The 18,066-nt window shown below is 49.1% G+C and overlaps 1 protein-coding gene across 1 annotated transcript in view; it reads left to right on the top strand.

The window, feature by feature from the left end:
• LAMB1 (laminin subunit beta 1) overlaps nt 1-18,066 on the top strand; it is a 74,519-nt gene that overhangs the window by 1,660 nt on the left and 54,793 nt on the right. The window contains exons 2-7 of the mRNA XM_039247203.1: nt 94-269; nt 2,556-2,691; nt 5,716-5,789; nt 12,673-12,861; nt 12,951-13,014; nt 16,513-16,715. Coding sequence (XP_039103134.1) covers nt 94-269; nt 2,556-2,691; nt 5,716-5,789; nt 12,673-12,861; nt 12,951-13,014; nt 16,513-16,715 — 842 coding nt within the window. The remainder of the gene's footprint in view (nt 1-93; nt 270-2,555; nt 2,692-5,715; nt 5,790-12,672; nt 12,862-12,950; nt 13,015-16,512; nt 16,716-18,066) is intronic.

Below are 18,066 nucleotides of genomic sequence, written 5' to 3'. Positions count from 1 at the left end.
CGCCCCCCCCCGTGTGCCTGATCCTTGCCTGCGCCCCCCACCCGTGTGCCTGACCCTTACCTGCGCCCCCCCCGTGTGCCCGCCCCTCCACAGCCCTGTGCGGAGCCCGGGTGTGCGCTCAGGACCCCGAGTTCAGCTACGGCTGCGCGGAGGGCAGCTGCTACCCCGCCACCGGCGACCTCCTCATCGGCCGAGCGCACAGGCTGTCGGTGACCTCGACGTGCGGGCTGCGCGGGCCGGAGCCCTACTGCATCGTCAGCCACCTCCAGGTGAGCGCGGACGCGGACCGGCGCCGCCTCCCCGGAGCCCCGCGGTTAGACGCGCCGCCCGCCCCCTTGTGCGCCATGTGCGCCATGTCCGTTTGCACAGTTGTATCCGCCGAACGTTTCCTGCCGCGTCCACAGCCGGCCCGGCCTTCGTGGAAAGTCAGGGCCACGGACGCCCGGCCCCGCCCCGCCGCAGGGCCTCCAGCCTGACGGTTGTTTCCTAATCTGCCCTCCTGGGAAACGTGCGTAAAAGGTGGTGGGCCCTCCGTTTCTCAGACCTGAGGAGTGATGGCGGGCTTCTCCTCAGCCCTGCACCTGCACGAGGGAGGGGTGCAGGGAGGGGTGCGCTGATCCGCGTGTGTGAGCTCAGTGCAGCCGCCGGCCCGAGGTTCTCTCCCCGCAGACACTCCAGACGCCGTGGTCGCCGTGGCCCCCTGGCATGGTCCCCACGTCCCGGGTCCTTTCTAAATTTTTTTTTTTTAAATGTTTTATTTATTTCTAGGAGAGAGAAAGACAGCGTGAGCAGGGGAGGGTCAGAGAGAGGGAGTCACAGACTGAAACAGGCTCCAGGCTCTGAGCCGGCAGTCAGCCGGGTCCTTTCTAAAAGCCGTCCTCGGAGATCTTGGGTGTCAAAAGTCCAACCCAGTTTTAAAGAAGACACAAAACATACGCTACCTAGAATCAGAAGCCTTTTCCTTCATTTTTCTTTAAGTACACTGGTATTTCTGGCCTCCGAAGGAAGCCAAAGGGGCTGGTCTCCCGAAGGGCCAGGGCCAGGGCCAGGGCCAGACGCTCCCGTTGTGGCCCGCCCGCCCGCGCACCTGCCCCTGGGAAAAGGGCGATGTCCTGCCGTTTGTGCCACAGATGCCTTAAAATGGAGTCGCCTTTACAAAGTAGCAAGCGAGCCCGTTCTGGCGACCTGAGAAATTAAACCGAAGGAATGTGGTAAAGTGGATTGCCCTCGTCTGCTCCCAGGTTTATACGGAGATGTCTAGACTGCTTCCTCCTGATTAGAAGGGCGGCTATAATTAAACCTTTTCTTTTAAGTTCTGGTAATTGTTCTCCAGCATGAGCTTTCTTGACTACAAGTTAATGAAGGCAATTGATGTTACCTTTTCTAATATTAGCATGCAAATTTGACCTAAAATACTATGTTAACATTTACCCCAGAGGCGAGGACATCCTGTAAATGAATCACCAGATTCTGAGACCCACGGTGACCAGATTGAGAATAGACCCATTTGTCTTAAAGGCCAACCGGAGCCAACCTCTCTGGTTGGCGTGATTAGCCGGAAAGCGTGGAGTGCTCTCGACGGATATCAGAGCCATATCCGAGGGAAAGGGCCTGGGTGTGCTCTTTTCTCAAGCATTTAACGGGTCTGCACACTGAGGCAGGAATCTTAAGTATTTCGTCCGGGGTCCCGCTGCATTCCTGACTTCCGTTCTCTTTGTCTTAGCCCATCTCCATTCCCTAAGCCCTTTTGGGAGGAAGGTGATAACACCTAATGGCTAAATAAATACAAAGCTAAGAGCCCAGTCCGTTGGTTATTGTCCTTCTCAGAATATCACCCCTGCTTAAATGTTGTGTGCGAGACGTAGGTGGGCCTCTGTGGGCGCCCGTCTCGGTCCCTGTTGGCCTTCTGTGAGTTGATGTGTTTACAGTGGGTTCAACGCAGCGGGTGCCCACTGACTCCATATCCTGAGTAGTTTGTAGATGTTCCTACAAGCCGCCACCCTGATTTGCCGCTGGGGCAGTGCAGAGGCTCCGAAAGCTGGTTCCGTATTTTCCAGAGCTTCTTAAATACGTTTGCCTAATACGTAGCCTCTGAGTTCTGTCAGTTTTAGAATGTCGGGCCACGTGAATTGTTCTTTTCTCTCTCCCCCTTTCATTTTTCAGTTTGCTTTAAAGCATGTCAGCAAAAATTCTCTAATACCGCTTCTGCATTTGCTTTAAGAGGAAGCTTCTGTAGCTATTCATGGAGATGGAGGCTTAGGCCTAGAAATTTCATTTTGATTCAAGTACTGGCTTGTGGAAACAATGCCTTCTTTTACTTTTGACCTTGAACTGACAAGAGTGGAGGAAATTTTCAGGACTAATTCATACTCCAGGAGTTAAAAAGTGGAAGGCATATTCTATGGCATGGAAGTGATTTGGGCACATTCATTGTGCTTGAAGCAAATGGGTTTGATTTTTGTATTGTGGGCTTGATTTTTGGGGTGTGTGTGTGTGTGTGTGTGTGTGTGTGTGTGTATTGCCTCCTAGACTCATGAAACTAACTTTGCTTTCAGGAGGACAAAAAATGCTTCGTATGCAATTCACAGGATCCTTATCACGAGACCCTCAACCCTGACAGTCATCTCATTGAAAATGTGGTAACTACATTTGCTCCAAACCGCCTTAAGATTTGGTGGCAGTCCGAAAACGGTATGTGGTTGGTGTGGGAACAAGTTCCGTAGCGTGTGGTTGGTCACCTGGAAGGGATTGACAGGCTCCCGAGTATTTGTAGTCTCGATGGATTTCTCTGCCCTCTAATTATGGTCTCTGGCAGATTTACTGCCTGAAGCACTAACCTCTCATGGTAAAATCCGATCTCCTTCCCGAAGCATGCACTTTTCTGTAAGAAAGCAGTCTTTCATGCTAGACCAAAGGAGTATTTCCTGGTCCATATCCTGAGGGGAGCCTTTACGGGGCGGGGCGGGGGGCAGGGTATATCTGTGGGGGGCATGGGAAGGTCCTGAACTATTTCAGGCCCTTAATCTTTCACAAAATAGAGCATCTTTCATTTGGATTACCCCCAAAGGAAAGGGCAGAATCAGCCCCGATCTCTACCATCACCTTCCCTCCCTCTGGAGAAAATTCGGTGATAGTACTATGGATCAGCACCAGACCGAATTTCAGTCAACATGGATATGACCCCAACTCAGTTTCTTTAAGGAGTATGGGAAGTCAGCCCTTTTTCCTTTCTTTGCCTTTTGGGTTTGGGTTTGGTAAACTCATTAAATTTGATGTTACTTCACTGGGAAACTAAGCCCAAATTAGTTTTGCATTTGTTTCAAGCTTAAATGCTGAACCTTAGGAAATAAAAGTAGAGTTCTTGTGTCCCTTAATTAACAGTGATCTTTCAAAAGAGTATGAGAATTTTGGCTCTCAACGAAGTGAGCCTAGGAATGGCCCTAGAAAACATGGATTGTACTAGATCTTTTTATTATATGCCCTACATCTGGGAGATTCTCAGATGTTTGCCCTCATTTAACACTTTGTAAAGAGGAACTCCCTTCATGGACTTCCTTGTCATTAACTATGAAATTACACATGCTTTCTAGAAAACTGTTGGCTTCTGGAGAGAACTGACGATTGGCCAGCCGTGGGGCTGCATTGGTTACCAGACTGAGACAGACTGGTCCTTAGAAAGCATGTATCAATTGGGAGCCTTGTCAATTCTTATAAGACTTTATCTTGATTGAGAGAGTTCAGTGTGAAAGAGAAGTTTCTGTAAATCTGTACCTAAGTCACAGAGGACTTCGGAAATTGCACAGAGCTTATTCCAAACGGGGAGCAGCCACATGTCCTGACGGCCCACATTCTTCCAGCGAAATGAAGAGACAACTAGAAAGATGCCTCTAAAAAAATAAATAAATGAATGAATGAATGAAAAGAAGGATGTCTCCACATGAGCGTTGTGTTGATAGACAGTGAAATTGTTCATCATGTGCTAGGGAGGGGCTTTTCTTGGTCACATCAGGACTTCGTCAGTTTCTGCAACTTTGAATCTGTAGGACAGGGGAGTTCCACGTGTCGGAGGGAAGGGATTTTTAAGTAGAGGGGCTTGTGTTCTCTGTCACAAGAGAGGAGATGAGGCCGGGCTGGAGATGAGTCTTCCGAAAGTCAGACTGATGAGTCCTGTGCCTTCCCTGTTGTCTGATAGCTCACCAGTAAAGATGTTCTTGGTGGATGTGAGTTTATCCATTTTCTGTGGGTTTTGTCCAGGTTGAGCGTGGCCTCAAGTTATCGGGGCTCAGAAACAGGCTTGGCGTGCACAGCTGCTTTTCACCTGCCCTTCCTAATGGTCTGTTTCTAGGTCTGACAGAAATCACACGCTCCGTACAAGAATAATCTGGAGTTTTCTTCTCGTATTTAAAAAAAAAAAAAAACAACCCTTAATGCTTTTATCAGGTTATAAATCTAAAGTGGAATGTGCTTTTAGTGAACACATTGTGTCATCTTTCCATATGTTGCAGAAATGGTACTAGTTTTGTTTGTACTTTACATTATTTTGTTATCTCTTCATTTTGAACAAATCTTGCGGGTTTTTAAAAGCCTGGGAGGGAAGAACCGCATAGTTGCTGGGCTAACATTTCACTCAGAAATGCCCAGAGTAGGTTTTTAAGATGGTTCTTTTTGATAAGTTAGCTAAGGTTAGTTAGTATGATTATAATGTTTTTCTTTAACATTCCAACTAACTCATATCCGTTTCAGTGACCACCCTCCTCCCCCCAACTGACTTGGCAGTTTTCCAGCAGGAGAGTTTATTTCGAAAGTCCGACTGATTTCCTGAAAATACACCAGCCTGTGACATGATTCATTCTGACACATTCCTGTCTTCCTGCAGTGAAGACTTCTTCTGCTCCAGAAGGTGGACCCCTAAAGTGCTCTCAAGCACAGGAAACAGGGGCCGCTCTCCTTGAGCAAACAGGAGGGCTGGAGGGCCCAAGATTAGAGAGGAGGGACTTTCTATCCCAGGAATTCCAGTGGCCTTTTTTGTGTGGTGGGACTGACCCACCCTCAGGGGAAGGTGCAGAGGCTCGTTTGTTTGTTCAGGCTTTCCCCTCAAAGGCAAGATGCTAGTATTTGTTCTGGGCCGGTTTGTTTATTTGACCGATTCTTTGTCTCCGGCTTTGCTTTTCAGTTGTGATGCATCCAAAGGCTTCCCCGTCAAGGACAGGTCTTTCCAAATGCGAGTATATCTAACAGATGTGCTAGTGTCTTATTTTTTGCCGCTGCATAAAAAAAGGAATATTTGTGGCCCTCCCCACCCCCCCAGGCTGCAAGCTACACCCCCACTGTGCACAGGAAGTGACCCCTTCCCTTCCCACTTGGAGAGTCCCTCGGCTTAGAGGATTTGGGGAGATGTTTCTTCGCTTTGTGCTAAGCAGGAGCTGTCTCTCTTGGCAGCAGCTGGAGGCGTCCCGCCAGGCGTCCTGTCCCGGGGCGCAGACGCGGTGTGCGGGGCCCCGGAGGGAGTCGGGAGAACTGAAGATTCATCCTGGCCTGTGCCTCCCCCCTAAGCCAGGCCGAGGCGGCTCGTCGCAGCCTCACTCTCAGGGAGAGCACCCAGGGGCTTTCTATGCGGGGCGTAAAGGGAATTCAAGAAACATAGTCCCAACCGTTCACAGATGTTCCCGTTTGCCTTACTGTTTCCTTTCTGAATTCTTTAAAAATCTCCTATAGGCGTGGAAAACGTAACTATCCAACTGGATTTGGAAGCAGAATTCCATTTTACTCATCTCATAATGACTTTCAAGGTAAGGCATTCGGAACTTTCTCACGAACGACACGTGGGGGGCGCTGCGGAATTCCCTTTTCGGGGTGGGTGTCTGTTGTGAGTCGGCCTCTAGGGGAACTTAAATATTATTGTTGCCATAAACTGAGATCACTGAGCAGCTTTTTTAAGATGGGCCTGGATAACTGTGTTTAACAAATACTCTATCTTCGTGGCAAGAAAGAGAGAGAGCCGCTATTCTGAGGTAATTCAACTGTAAACTTTTAATTAGATCTCCTTTTATTTCCCCACGGAGAGAGGCCGTTTTGACTCTCTCCCAAACCACAGTAAAACATCTGGAGGGTGAATCCCTCGTCCCTGCTGGTCATGTTTTAACGTTGAGCTTGGTAACTGACAAGGAAGTGTATTATCTGTACTTTTCAAGGGTTTGCCCAATTTGTGGCAACAGCTTTACAGGTCCTTGGGAAACGTGCATGCCTTCTTAAATGTGGATTTTTCGCATCCTTTTTCTCTTAGAGAAGTAAAATGACTCCAGGGCTAGGGAATTTCTCTGTACAAAGTCCCTTTGTTTCTTCATAAGCAGCTGCCTGGAAATGACCGACTTCACATGGCTTAAAGTACATGTTGATGCACATAAAACCCATAATTTACTTACGGCTTCTCAGATGAGGATCACTTTTGAGTAGTTTTGGGTTGGAGTTGGGGGCCTTCTCTGTACCCCGTCAAGTTAGGAAAAGGTGCCAGGGACAGATTGAGCCTGTGGGCGGGTAGCCACGAAAGCGCCACGTGGCCTCCCCCAAAGCCTGGGAGGCCAAGGGGCATGGGTGGGAATGGAGGTCAGAACGCGGCAGGAGGGGTGTAGACGGCTGGTCCCCAGCCCTGAGGTTCCTGGCGAGGAAGGTTTACACTGCGGCACCGGATACTGGCGGAGAGGTTGGGGGGCTTTCCCCGGGCAGCTCGACACTACGGCCCCTCCCGTCGTCGCCCACGCCCTCTGCTTAGAAGCAGAACTCAGCCACGCAGGGGGATGTTGCCTTCGTGTTATGTGACACCTAAAAATGCACAGAACTATCGTCGTGGGTGCCGATTCCTTTGGAGAGTGCATCTGTTTGCGTCCGTGGGTAGTTGTGAGTTCGCTGGCGTCCAGAAGTCCTTGGGGTACGTACTCTTGTCGTTAACTACTCATTCAAGTGAGAACGGTGGGTCGGCCGTGAGACCCTGCGCACAGATGCCAAAGGTCAGATAGGAGGCGGGGACCGAACTCCGACGTGACAAACAGGTGCGGGTTGTCCGACTGTAGTTCATGAGAGAGAACTCAGCCTCTGGGCGTTAGGTGTTGCGTGAACAGCAACATCTGTGGGGCTGGACACACTTCGAGGTAAGTCCCCATCCTGCCCCTTATGGGCACGTGTGGCCGGAACTTTGGCCTCCTCTGTGGAAGGAAGAGCGGCCAGAATAAGGCCGCCGACTTCCGAGGGCCGTGTGACCTCCGCCTCCGCTCCGGAGGGGGCGCGCTCTTGCTGCCCGGCGTGTAACGGGAGCGGGGCCGCCCTTGTCCATTGTCCGTGCCGATGCGTGGCGGGTAGTGACCGCTCTGCAAGTGCGCACTGGACGAACGTGCGCGCAGAGGGACCCGGCCCGTCTTGCGGTTGGGAGAAGCTGCCCCGGGGCGAACACGCGCTTGCGGAGCCCGGGTGGGGCGCCCTGTGAGCACGAGGCCGGGAGAGCACGAGGCCGGGAGAGCGCTCTTAGTCGGCGCAAAGCAGAAGCTTCGTGAAGAGCCGCCTGGGGCTGTGTTTGACCTGGGCCAGGACGGGCGAGCGGGTCTCAGCGGGAGGGGGTGGAGGAAAAGCCGCTCTTGGCGGCGGAAACCGTCTGAGGGCAAAGCTCTGGCGGGGCCGGTCGGGCGGAGTTTGCTCTGTGTAGCTGAGCCTTGAGCTCGGGGCCCTGAGGGCGAAAGGGAAGCCGAGGACCGACCGACAGAAGGTTCTAGGTCCTGGGCTTCCGGCGGAGGGCTGTGAACTATGCAGGAAACGGGGAGCCGCTGACAAGGGAACGAGCCTGTACTTCAGGAAGACAGGCGAGGGGACACCCGGAGCGGGGCGCGGGACAGTGAGAACCGGGGGCCCGTGGGGAGGTCCCCCTCGAGGTCTGTGCGAAAGGGGGGCTCACCCGAGAGCGTAGTGGTGGTAACGCGGGGCGGGCCTGACTCGGGAGGGAGCCGCCCCAGCAGCCCCGCAGTCCTGGGAGGACCCCCGGCAAAGCTTGTGCAGACCACACGTGTGCCCCTGCTGCTGCAGGCTGCTGCCTGCTACCGACCTGCCTTTGAGAATCGTTGCCTGCTTTCCATGGGAGTCGTCAGCTGGACCCTCCGGGACCAAAGGTTCAGTCACGGGGGCGCCTGGGCGGCTCAGTCGGTTAAGTGTCCGACTGTGGCTCGGGTCACGATCTCGTGGCTTGTGAGTTCGAGCCCCCGCGTCGGGCTCTGTGCTGATGACAGCTCAGAGCCTGGAGCTGCTTCGGGTTCTGTGCCTCCCTCTCTCTGCCCCTCCCCTGCTTGCTCTCTGTCTCTCTCAAAGATAAACATTAAAAGAAAAAAACGTTCAGCCACGAGTCCGAGGAAGATGAGAAGGGAGGTGGAAGGGAGAGCAGGAAAGGGGTGAATCTGAGCTCACTTGGGTGTCTGCGCTGAGCAGGCGGGAGGGTGGGGATGCAGTGCCCAGGAGCAAGGTCCGGAGCGGGTGGTGGTGAAGAACTCGCGTTTGCCGTGCAGATGGCCGCCCGCTGGGGGGACTGGGTTTTCTTGGGCCAGGGAAGCGCATATCATGTCTGCACGGTTTGCTTTTCTCATCAGCCAGATGTTTCCGAAATCGCAGCACTTCTATTTAGTAGAAGTTCAGAGGTGGTGGAGTGTCTGGGTGGCTCGGTTGGCTGACTGTCCGACTTTGGCTCAGGTCATGATTTCACAGTTAGTGAGTTCAAGCCCCATATCGGGCCCACTGCCGTCAGCACTGAGCCTGCTTTGGAGCCTCTGTCTCCCTCTCTCTCTGCCTCTACCCTGCTCACTCTCTCTTGCTCGCTCGCTCTCAAAAATAAAAAAATAAAGGGGCGCCTGAGTGGCTCAGTCAGTTAAGCATTGGACTTCAGCTCAGTTCTTGATAGCGTGGTTCATGAGTTCAAGCCCCGCGTTGGGCTCTGTGCTAATAGCTCAGAGCCTTGAGCCTGCTTAGATTCTGTGTCTTCCCTTCTCTTTGCCCTTCCTCTGCTTGTACGCGCCCTCTCTCACTCTCTTTTTCTCTCTCAAAAATAAACATTAAAAAATTAAAGAAACATTAAAAAAACAACCCAGAGGTGGCTCTGCACCAGTGTGAGTCCTGAGCACATTGGAGACTCAGGAAAGAGTGGGAAGGGCATCCGTTCTCTACATTCAAGTGTTGTCCTGGTTTCCAACAGCTCTGGAACTCCACAGGAAATTGGATAATTTGTCCGTGGCCCTCTGGGACTCGGGCCTTTCCAGAAAGGAGGGAGAGAAAGCACAGCCAGAACTGGCTCTAAGGCTTTTCCTCCCTGCTTCCTTGTGACACAGAGACATTAGGCTAGTCTGTCCCCAGATGTCCCCACCCAGGAGGCAGGTCTCCTGGGAAGTTTGTCGTGGCTGACTTAGTGATTGGGCTTTTCCCCTCCCCTCACTTTAAAATTCTTTGCCTCATGCTCTGCAGTTTAATAGTATCCTTTTCTTAGATTTCTGAATAGGTAAAAAAGTAAAATCCAAGCACTTAGTAAGTAAGTCAAAGAATGTGTCAAAATGTGACCTTCCATTTTCTTACCCTTGTCTCCTTTTTTTTTTTCTTTTAATGTTTGTTTATTTTTGAGGGAGAGCGAGAAAGAGAGTGTGAGTGGGGGCGGGGCAGAGAGAGAGGGAGACACAGAATCCGAAGCAGCTCCAGGTCTGAGCCGTCAGCACAGAGCCCGACACGGGGCTCGAACTCCCGAACTGTGAGATCATGACTTGAGCTGAAGTTGGACGTTTGACCGGCTGAGCCACCCAGGCGCCCCAGCCTCGTCTCCTTTTCCCAGTGAAGAAGAACATCAGGATTATTAAGGAAGGCAAAGGGAGGTCTGGGGTATACGACTTTCACCACTAGTGGTCCCCCAAATTTCTCTCTAGTGTCAGTTTTTAATTTGGAAGGGAGGGTCTGTCTGGATTCGGTTTGCTCGGCCGGCTCCCCTGGCCTGTTCTCCCTGAGCTGTGATCTGAGGTCCACTGCCCAGATGCACCTGCGCCCTTCTCTGGCTCTGAGGCCCGGACCCATCGGTAGTGCTCATTCCGCGTCATCTCTTACTTCCAGGGCACCCCGTCCACCACACCCTCCGGAATCTCCATCCTGCCTCAGTTTCCTGGATTCGTATCTTTTTATCCTTCCTCTCTGACCTCCATTGGTCAGCCTGCTATTACGCCATGAGCCAGGGAGGCAGAAAGATAGGTTTGGGCCTAATTCAACGGGGATTTGAATCTAAGCTCTGCCTTCAGGTAGCAAGTCAATTAATGTGTCTGAGCCTCATTTTCCTCATCTGGAAGAAGAGTGTGTTGTGAGGGCATACTAGTCTCCGAGGGTGGCCGTAACACAGTACCATAGCCTCGGTGGCTTCAACAACAGAAATGTATTGTCTCACGACTCTGGAGACCTGCTGTCTAAGATTGAAGTGTGGGCACACTTGGTTTGTCCTGTGGCCTCTGTGTCCCCTGGGGTGTAGACGGCTGTCTGTCTTCACATGGTCTTCCCTTGTACATGTCCGTCTCATAATTTCTTCTCCTTAGAAGGAAGGATACTGGTCACATGGGATTCGGGCCCACTCTGAAACCTCATTTTACTGTAATTATTCCTTCGGAGAGCCTGTCTCCAAATATAGTCACTCTCTGAGGTATGAGGGTTAGGTCTTCAACATAAGAAGTTGGGGCGGACACCATTTGGCCCATATCAGAAGGTTAGGACCTAATGGAATTAGAGCTCCAGGCACCATTCTCTTTCCTCCTTTGTCTAGTCCCATGTGGATGCATTTTCTGGAGCAATGATTTTAGCTTCTTTATCTTACCCTTGGCTTCTTGGGGGGGAAACTGTGCCTTCTCTGTTTGGAGGTTTCAAATGTCGTAGGCCGGCAGTGATTTCCAGATGCACAGTTCAAGCTCCATTCATGCAGCTGGGCCAGACCACTTTCCAGGGGTCCATCGGGTGTCCCTCCTCACGTAGCTAGTCCAAAACCAAATGCCTTCTCTCTCTTCTGTGGTTTTGCTCTTAACCACAGTTGCCTCTACTACCCAAGCTCAAGTACCCGTGGTTCTTTCTTCTCCCTCCCTCTCCACTGAAACCATATTGATCACCAAGTGCAATTCAATATATTTGGTAAAATGCACTAGGTTTTCAGAGCAGTTGAGCCTATGCCTTTCTCTCCGTCCTTACTGTAGTGCTTGGGGTAAGACTGCCCTCTTCTTCTCTCTCAGTTGCTTTCCTCATCTCTTGGTTTTTTTGCTTCGTTTTGTTTTTCCATGTCTCATAGCTGTGCCACGGGGTTACCTTTCCAAAGTGCAGTCTGATCATTTCACGCTGTCCACTTGAGTCTTCCGATGTCCCCCTTTCGTGGTGTAAAAATAAAGGAGACCCCTTAGCGTGGCCAACACATTGCTTCCCTGCCCTAGTCAACCTCTGCTGCCGCCTGGAGCCACTCCATCCCCTGCCTGGAAAACACCTACTCTTTTAGGATCCAGTCTGATGCCATCTTCTCTCCGAAGCATTCCCTGGGTGTGTGTGTGTGTGTGTGTGTGTGTGTGTGTGTGTGTGTGTGTATTAAAATATACATAAAACAAAATTTGCCATTTTAACCCTTTCTAAGTATACAATTCAGTAGCATTAGGTGTATGTACACCATCTCCACTATTTCCAGAACTTTCTCATCACCCCAAATACAAACTCCACTCGTTAAGCACTAACTCCCCATTGGCCGCTCCCCCAGCCCCTGGTAACCTCTAACTTACTTGCTGTCTCTATGTATTCCTATTCAAGACATTTCCTTATAAGCGGAATCCTACAATATCTGTCCTTTTGTGTCTGGCTTCTTTCACTTAGTGTAATGTTTTCAGGGTTCGTCCATGACATAGGAAGGACCAGAATTTTTTTTTTTACGGCTGAGTAATATTCTATCGTATCTGTGTACTATGTTTGGTTTATCCATTCATCTTTGATGGCTACTTGGGTTGTTTCTTCCTTTTGACCACTGCGAATTGTGCTGCTCTGAACACTCGTGTACAAGCACCCATCTGAGTCCCTGTTTTCAGTTCTTGGGGTAATGGAATAGCCAGGAGTGGAATTACAGGAGTCCCGTCGTCTTGAGTGAGTCATTCCTTCCTCTCGTTTTCCCCAGTCACACTGCATGAGACTCTACTCTGGTGTTTGATACTGTAAATGATTTATACTTCATCAGTCATCTATAGCATGTGGACCACTGTGTGGTAGCGAGTAAGTGTCCGTGTTCATCTGCTGAATGATGACGTGAATGAATGAAGAACTCTCACTCAAACTAACCAATCCGATTATGGGTGGTAGCTGACTATATACCAAAGCTTGTTTGCTGTTGAGTCCTGGTTCTAATCTGCTCCTAAGGAGAAACAGCTTCCTAGTCCCCGTCAGGGCGGGAGAAAGTGCAACATTTCAGGGCTAGACGCTTTCCTACACGAGGCGGTTCTGTAGAATAGCCTGAAATACTTGAAATCCAGCCACAGTGTGAACTACCAACCGCATGCAGTCAGGGTGTGGGGTGCACAGTGGAGCGACACCTTCATCTGAGACCATCTGAGAGATGGAGATCGCCAATACAGAACATCAAACGAGCCTTTTCTACCCCGCCTTTAGACATTCCGTCCAGCTGCGATGCTGATAGAACGATCGTCCGACTTCGGGAGAACCTGGGGCGTGTACAGATACTTTGCCTATGACTGTGAGGGCTCATTTCCAGGCATTTCAACTGGCCCCATGAAAAAAGTGGATGATATAATCTGCGATTCCCGCTATTCTGACATCGAACCCTCGACGGAAGGGGAGGTCTGTTTGCTGTTTTTGTTTTACATTCTGCTTACAAATCCTTTTTTTATCGTTGCAAAAATACCCATTACTCTTATATCTATTTTTAGGTGATATTTCGTGCTTTAGATCCTGTATTCAGAATAGAAGATCCTTATAGTCCCAGGATACAGAGTAAGCTTGTTCTCACATAAAAGCATTGATGGAAAACTGCAATCATGGAAGAACTCTTACTCAGAGCACTGCTACGCAGAATCTAAATATGCAGTGCTAAATCCACCCTCTTTATTTCCCTTTTTTCTTTGCAGTATCCAACCAGAGGCTCTTGAAATTGGCAGGAATCAAAAAGATTTACGTCCTACGTACTCAAACAATCATGCTGGTTGCAATACCTTATTTTGTTGCTCAGTATAATATATATGTAAAATACATATAAATTACGGTAGAGATTAAGCTGTTGTAACAAAGTATCCCCCAAAAATACAGTGGCTCAAATAATACAGGAGTTTATCTCTCTCTTAGGAAATCGTCCAAAGGGATGTTAGAAATAGACTTACCGGATAAAATACAGGATGACGCCCAGTTAAATCTGAATTAAAGATAAACAGCAAGTTATTTTTTAGTATAACTGTATCCGTGTAATGCTTGTGACTAGTACAAGGACATCCCATGCTATACTTGGGGTTGGTGTCACTATGGCCCATGTTGTATTTCGGATAGACTTTACTGGAAAAACTATTAACTATTTATCTGAAATTCACATTTAACTGAGCATCTTGTATTTTTATTGCTAAATATGGCAACCCTAGCCACCCAGTTCCCTTCTGTCCTTGAGTCCTTATCCACATGGTTGGGGCTGGACCAGTGCTACCATGTCATTGTCCCAACCTATGGGATTGGAGGAAGAGAGGGGCAAGCGACACGGGCATCCCGTTGGCCAAAATTGGCCACGTGACCCTCTCTCAAGACGCACTGGGAAACCTCTCTAGCTAGGCGGCCATGTGCCTTCTCACACTCTTGCCTAAGGCTCTTACTGTCAACCGAAGAAAAGAAGAAAGTTCTGAGGGAGAATCCAAAGTTTCAGCCACACTCGGTGTGCTGAGTAAGGTGAGGGCTGTTGTTTCCACGTAACAGATGAGCAGCCCGAGGTTCAGAGAGTTGGAACGACATGCATATGATGGCCTGGCCATTTAGCGTCACGCAGGTCCAGAAGCTGTATGTTAGGATTCTAAACTCAGAGCTTTTTCCAGCACTTACCAACCATGCTTCTGTAGTTAAAGAGTTACATTTTGATCATCTTAGGAGGCAAAATGTGAACTCATTAAAAGAGTTTGGGTTCCAACAGACCTGGGTTTAAATGCCGTTTCTAGCATATCCTGGCTCTGTGACGTTGGGCGAATAATCTGCGAAAACCTGGTTACAGTTGTTTTTTTTTTAGTCTCTGTTTTTTCATCTGTCAGTGGAGATAGTCATATTGACCCGAGGGTTATTATGGAGGGAAAAGGAGTTCTGTAAATGACCTTCCAACGTGCTTGACACATGGAAAGTGTTCAGGGAGTTGCAGAAGCTGCTGTTGACGGCGGTGCAGTCAGCCATGGCCTGGGTCTCACGTGGACCCAGTCACGTACCTCAGAGTGAAGGGGTGAGACTCCCGCTCCTGCTAATAAGGTGTAGTCCCCTGAGCAGAGGTACGGCTGATTCTTGGTGCTTTCTCCGCTGAGGATGGGCCTGTTGGGAACCAAGGTGTCATGGAGCCTCCTGGCGTGAAGTATGGAAGAGTAGAAGGGAAAGCCTCCAGGAAATATTGCCAGAGAAGTGCTCTTTCCCACTTAAATTAATTTTACATGGGGCCCAGACTGTCTCTGGGTTGTAATTCATTCTTTTGTGAAACAAATATTTAATGGCGCATCCAATTCTGCGTGGTTTCGGAGTGGGCTCTGTGTGAGGCCCGCCCTCCCTGCTCTCAGAACCCAGTTATGAGAAACGTCCACGTGGTCTCCCGGACAGGCACCTCCCGGGGCTCCACAAGGACTCATGCTCTGCTCCTTTTGGGGTGAAATCTGGGGGACTGGGGAGATGGGTTGCCATTACAGTTCCTTGTTTTTTTGTTGTTAAATGGCATCCAGAAAATTCAAGAGGCGTCCGTTTTAACTGATCGCATTTTCGATTGACGTTGTACTCGAGGGAACAACGTCTCTTTCATTGTCCCTATTGCTGGGAGCTCAGAGACTCTCTTCACGAGTGGTTTTGCCTCCGCATACAACGGCAGCCGATACACAAGGCTCAGTTGTTGTTAACTGTGGCAGGCGAGTGTGGAAGGAGCATATTTGCTCTTGTGAGGCCTTCCACAAAGATCAGTTCAAGGGCTTCTAAATACTCCAGCTGCTCTTCAGCTGTGTTGTCTGGCCTCTTGTCAATAGGCGCTTGTGCCGGTTCTGTGCAGGAGGAAATGCTGGCGTTCATACATTCCATTCAGCTAAGCAGTACCACGGTTTCTCTGTTCGGTGTTTGATTTTCACAAAGAGCCTAAGTTTAATGCATGGACTCGTGGGCTTTCTCTTTCAACCCACAGCCACGTCTGTAGTCTTCATTGTAAGCTATGCATAGATTATCAGTAGTTAAAGTTGTACTGGGGCTTTGAATGTATCCGACACAGGGGCCAACACCCTGTTGTCCCGTGTTGTGACTGATGAGAAAGTATCAGCATAAATGCGAGTAAAGCTGAAAAGAAATCTCAGGCTACATGGGGCCTAGGGGACTGATGGACTCATCAGTGTTTTGGGGTCCACTTAGTAATTGATGAAAACATCGATAGAGAATGTCTTCTGGTTTATCGAGTTACTATCGAATGTAATTGATAGCCCAGCCTCTGTAATAAGCATTGATCTATAGATTCAGGAGAGAGAAGAAAAGATAGGAGAAATTGATCTCCAAGGAACTTACATTTAGGGGGGAAGAAAACCAGCTTGTCCCAGCCTCCTAATACTGAGCTCCTTTATGCTTATGCCCACACTACGGATGGCAAACTTGGACAATATAGTGGGAGACTGTGAAGTTGTGTAAAAATTTAGTGGAGCTCTTCTGTCCCTGGAGAATAGTTATTCTGTAGTGTTAAATCCATTTTAGCAACTTGGATTTCATCTATGTGGTGGGAAATTTCAGAGAGTATTTTCTTCTCCCAAGAGAAACACAAAAATGTTTCGTTCTATCTTACAATAACGAAGAGAATTGGAGTGTTGATCAACTCCTCCCCCACCTGAATAGAACTCTGATTTTGAGACCGACGCTTGTTGCTGTGGGCACCGCGTGGTATTGCAATAGTATTGCAATAGTTCAGACTTCTGTGTGCCGGTGGGTTCTTGGAGTCAGGCAGCCGTGTTATTAAATTTCTCGGCTTTTGCGCTTTCTCCTAAAACAGTCTGTAAGCACGTCCGTCACAGAATAGATGTTCTTATTAAACTAGTGAGGAAGTAGCAAACCTTCTTTCTTCCAGAAACTGTCACGTTATATTAAACTTTATTAGCGTGGTCATCTAGATCATAGAAGGGGGTAACCTTTACTTAGGCGTTTTTATCGGCCGTGCCCCTCTGTAAAGAGAAGAGGTGTTCTATAATCGCAAAACAAGTCTTGCTTGCGTGATCAGACTTTTCATCTTCTTGGCGACCTTTGTAGATCTCTTAAAAATCACCAACTTGAGAATCAAGTTTGTGAAGCTCCACACTTTGGGAGATAACCTTTTGGATTCCAGGATGGAAATCAGAGAAAAGTATTACTATGCAGTGTATGATATGGTGGTTCGAGGAAATTGCTTCTGCTACGGTCATGCCAGCGAATGCGCCCCCGTGAATGGAATCAACGAAGAAGTAGAAGGCATGGTGAGTGAGTGCTATGGGGGGCTTTCTCCTTTACACAGATGATTCCAGAAAGCAATTGGAAGCTAGTCTTACCTTTCAAACCTTTCACAATTTCTAGGGGTTTTATTTTTCTAGACCGACTTTGAGCTCTTTCCACCATGACTGGTGGTTGATGGTTGGTTTTTCTCTTTGTTAATATTCTTAGACTGTGAGAATATAAAGACTGTTCATTTCATAGGCGAAGAAATAATTTTGGGAAATTGTTGCGGCAAGCTGCTGCTACAGTAGATATTTGTTTTAGTCAATAAAGATGGAAAAGCTTCCTACATAGCCAGCACATCTTCCCTTCCTTTAGGGAAGATGAGACGCCACAGACCTCCCCGTCTTTATGCTACAAGGCGTAAAGTGATCCCACTCCAGAAAACCTGGACATTTGAACTCAGAACCACAAAATATGACTTAGGACTCCGATGGGCTTTGTGTCTTTAGATATTTCTTCTCGTCTCATTCTTTTCCCACTTTTATGCCATGTTGTCAAATTATGTACTTCTAAAACTTAGGGGTTTGGATGATTTGCCAGATGGAGGAGGTCAGGGTTATTTTACCAGTTTCTAAGTGAACTGATCATTCTTATAGACCCACAGGATCTTAGAGCTAAACAGGATTTACTCAACCAATTACCCTTGTGAGAAGAGGGCAGGGATTAAATAGTTCACCAAAGGGCCCTAAGTAAGTGGCAGATGGAAATTCAAATCTTGCTCTGCCCAGCTCTGCCCCAGGTTCCTTCCGTTTGACTCTGGGCCTCCCTTGTTGAAGAGCGCAGCTTCCTTTCTTGCTCTTTGTTTTTTCAAAGACTCAGTCCTCAGCTAAGAAGGTCCAGGATTGAGTATATTCAGTTGTCTGGAACTTCGGCCTCCATTCGCTCCAGTGAGAACATTTGTGACAGAGATAAAGTTGCATTTTCAATGGAGCCTCGGGGGAGGCCCCGGCCTTGTAATCTCTTGCTCCGTCTTTCAGGGACTGCTCCTTAGATCAGGTTTGCCGTGTAGCTGACGCCCTGCAGGCCTGTCCCTAGCACGGGTCTCCGTACATTGTGCGCTTTGTTCAGACACTGTAGGGTCCCATGGCGTCTGCTTTCTGCAGACGGTGCAGAAAACTAGCTGGGAATGAGATGATTTCAGTCTCTTGCTCACTGCACTCCTGACAAGGTGAGTCCAGGGCGGACCCGTCTGTCCTGTTCCTGAATTCCATTCTGTAGAAACCGGTGTTAAGGTGAGGTGCCTAAGTACGAGCATATTTGGTAGAGACCGAAAGAATGTATCGTGTACGTGCCTCAGGGGCTTAGGCATATCTTGGCGGAGACCCGGTGCAA

The sequence above is a fragment of the Hyaena hyaena genome, unplaced genomic scaffold (assembly GCF_003009895.1).
Source record: "Hyaena hyaena isolate Hyena2069 unplaced genomic scaffold, ASM300989v1 scaffold_294, whole genome shotgun sequence".
NCBI classification, from domain to species: Eukaryota; Metazoa; Chordata; class Mammalia; order Carnivora; family Hyaenidae; genus Hyaena; species Hyaena hyaena.
The sequence above is the reverse complement of the archived record's forward strand: the minus strand, read 5'-3'. Positions and strand labels throughout refer to the sequence as shown.